Source organism: Solenopsis invicta, chromosome 13 (assembly GCF_016802725.1).
Source record: "Solenopsis invicta isolate M01_SB chromosome 13, UNIL_Sinv_3.0, whole genome shotgun sequence".
Classification (NCBI taxonomy): domain Eukaryota; kingdom Metazoa; phylum Arthropoda; class Insecta; order Hymenoptera; family Formicidae; genus Solenopsis; species Solenopsis invicta.
The window spans coordinates 12,646,774-12,649,714 of record NC_052676.1 but is presented as its reverse complement, the minus strand read 5'-3'; the positions used below and the strand labels follow the sequence as shown (position 1 = coordinate 12,649,714).

The 2,941-nt window shown below is 36.4% G+C and overlaps 1 protein-coding gene across 1 annotated transcript; it reads left to right on the top strand.

The window, feature by feature from the left end:
- Positions 1–331: 331 nt before the first annotated feature.
- On the top strand, positions 332–1,288 carry LOC120359340. The gene has a single exon (XM_039456480.1). The coding sequence runs from the start codon at positions 332–334 to the stop codon at positions 1,286–1,288; it is 957 nt and encodes a 318-aa protein (XP_039312414.1).
- The last annotated feature ends 1,653 nt before the right edge of the window (positions 1,289–2,941 follow it).

Sequence of the window (2,941 nt, the reverse complement as noted above, 5' to 3'; positions counted from 1 at the left end):
AAAGAAACTTACTCCATCAAACGTTGCATATTTGAGATCACTGGGATTCACCGTACAAAATTTCTGAGATGTCTGATATTCTAAACATTGGAGGTGACCCGATCTTTGACGATAGCATTGTCAAGATTGAAACTCACTCGTATAATCCATACGCTAACACTACGTTTGGACATAGTGATGAAATAAGGATACCTATACAACAACAGGATTTATACACATTGCCGTGCGAAAGTTTTCTCTATGTCGAAGGAAGATTAGTGAAGAAAAAAAAAATGATGATGATGACGATGATGCATCAGAAATAAAACTTGGAAATAATTGTGTAGCGTTCATGTTTGATGAAATTCGATATGAAATCAACGGTGTGGAAATTGATCGCAACAGAAACGTTGGAATCACTAGTACTCTAAAGAACTATGTATCTCTTACGTTTGACAAAGGAATGATAATGCAGAATGCCGGATGGGACATGTCGTCCACTCTGTGGGAAAATTATTTCAATTTTTGCGTGCCGCTAAATTTACTGCTGGGCTTTTGCGAGGATTACAAACGCATGGTTGTTAACGCACGCCATGAATTAATTTTGATACGAGCGCGCAATGATAACAATTCTATTGTGGGAACGAATAGAACGACGGAACCGGAAATTGAATTGTTCAAAGTACAGTGGCGAATGCCACATGTTACGTTAAATGAAGTCAATAAATTGTCCATACTACGAGCTTTGGAAAGCGGGCGATATCTAAGTATGAGTTTTCGTTCCTGGGATCTGTATGAGTACCCCTTGTTGCAGAGCACAACCAAACATTCGTGGGCTGTTAAAACTGCAACACAATTAGAAAAGCCTCGATTCGTTATCTTTGCACTACAGACCGGTCGCAAGAATATCATGTCTCAAGATGCTACTATTTTTGACGATTGTAATTTGATCAATGTGAAACTTTATCTCAACTCTGAATTTTATCCGTACGATGACTTGAATCTAGACTTTCGTAAATCTAGATACTCCATCCTGTTTGACATGTACCAACGTTTTCGTAAATCTTATTATGGACGTGATTGCTACGATACGCTGCTTAACGTGGTCACATTTCTGCAAAGAGGACCTTTTACAGTGATTGATTGCTCGCCGCAAAACGAGTCCATCAAAAGTGCTACTGTGGACGTGCGCATTGAATTTGATTGCAAAGAAAATGTGCCAGCGAGCACTACCGCCTATTGCCTTATCTTACATGATCGTGTAATTGAATACTGTCCATTGTCTAACGTTGTGCGTAAAATCATGTAAAATGCAGCGTTAGCAAATATCTTTAATAAAATACCGAGATATTTTGTGATATGGTACAGTCTCAAAAAATTACTTATCATGGTTGTGCCAACATTTGTGGATCTGCAAGGATTCACCATTGGAAAAAAATTTATTGTAAAGGAAGTAGCGGTATTGAAACAAGGTAACGTTCTCAGGCATTACATTTTTACGAATTCCATGCCATGGAATACATTGACAAAATCCGAAAGATATTGCGTTTCTTGGTTGACTGCTTATCACCATGGATTACAATGGGAAGATGGAATAGTTCAGTACCCGAAAGCGAAGCACCTGATTTCAACAGCTGTATATGATAAAAACGATGATGAAGCTATCGTATACGTTAAAGGCCATGAAAAACGAGAATGGTTGAAGAATATACTTGATGTCAATGTAAGAAATAATGTTATCATCGAGACCGTGGATGCTGATTACGAAGACATTGAATCTTTAAATAATTTGGATACAGCGAACACTATACGATGTGCAAAACATATTAAGAATTGTGCTATGCAGAATGTATTTAAATTATACAATTATTGGTTACAATGTCAAAAAGATGCTTTAAAATAAAAAATGTATAAACGTATTTATGGTTTATTTTTTTATCTTTCCCTGTAATACATAAGTAATTCGTAGACGTTAGACGTTTGATAATAGTATGGTTGAACCGTCAACCATACTATTATGAAACGTCTAACGTACTACACTCGAACGTCAGTAGTACAATGTAGTAGTATGATCGTCAACCATACTATTATCAAACGTCTAACGTACTACACTCGAACGTCTGTAGATAGACGTACGATGTAGATAGACGTACGATGTACAATAGACGTATGGTAGACGTATGGTCGATGTACGATAGACGTACGGTAGACGTACGACAGACGTATGGTAGACGTAGACGTAGACGTCTAATAGATGTTTGATATCGGTTCAATAGACGTATGATGCACGTTCAATAGTGCGATCGTGTTATAAAAAGTGTTTAATATGCAACGGTCACTTGGTACATGTATGCGTTTTCATTGGGCGAGAGAACGCAACCATTTGCTCGGGAGAAATGAACAAACAGGGTTGGGTAAGTTAATAAATTTTTAACTAAATTAAGTTAAAGTTGATGGCACATAAAATTAATTTAGTTACGTTAAAAGTTATATGAATAATATTATTTTCCCTATTCTCTTCCATTCCTGAAAACATCTTAGAAATAAGAACGCGTGCGAAGTATAAGATAAGCCGTGGGAGAGCAAAATTATTTGTATACTTATTAAAAATAAATAAGAAGCAAAATTTATCCAATAAAGACAAATAAAATTATTTGTGTATGTTAAAAATAGATATTTTTATATATTCCTTTTAAAATAAATAAAATAAAAAATAAATATATTACATTCAAACAAATTATTATTATTTTCCCCCATATTCTCTTCCATTCCTGAGAACACCTTAGAAATAAGAACGCGTGCGAAGTATAAAATAAGCCGTGGGAGAGCATGAGCAAGCTAGCGAGGATAAAACGTGCGTATGGGGGGAAGAAGGATGATGCATCGCCACACCGGAAAGAAAACGCATGTGCGCTTCCATCACCGCTGTACCAAAGATGAGCGCAATATATGGGAGGGAGTG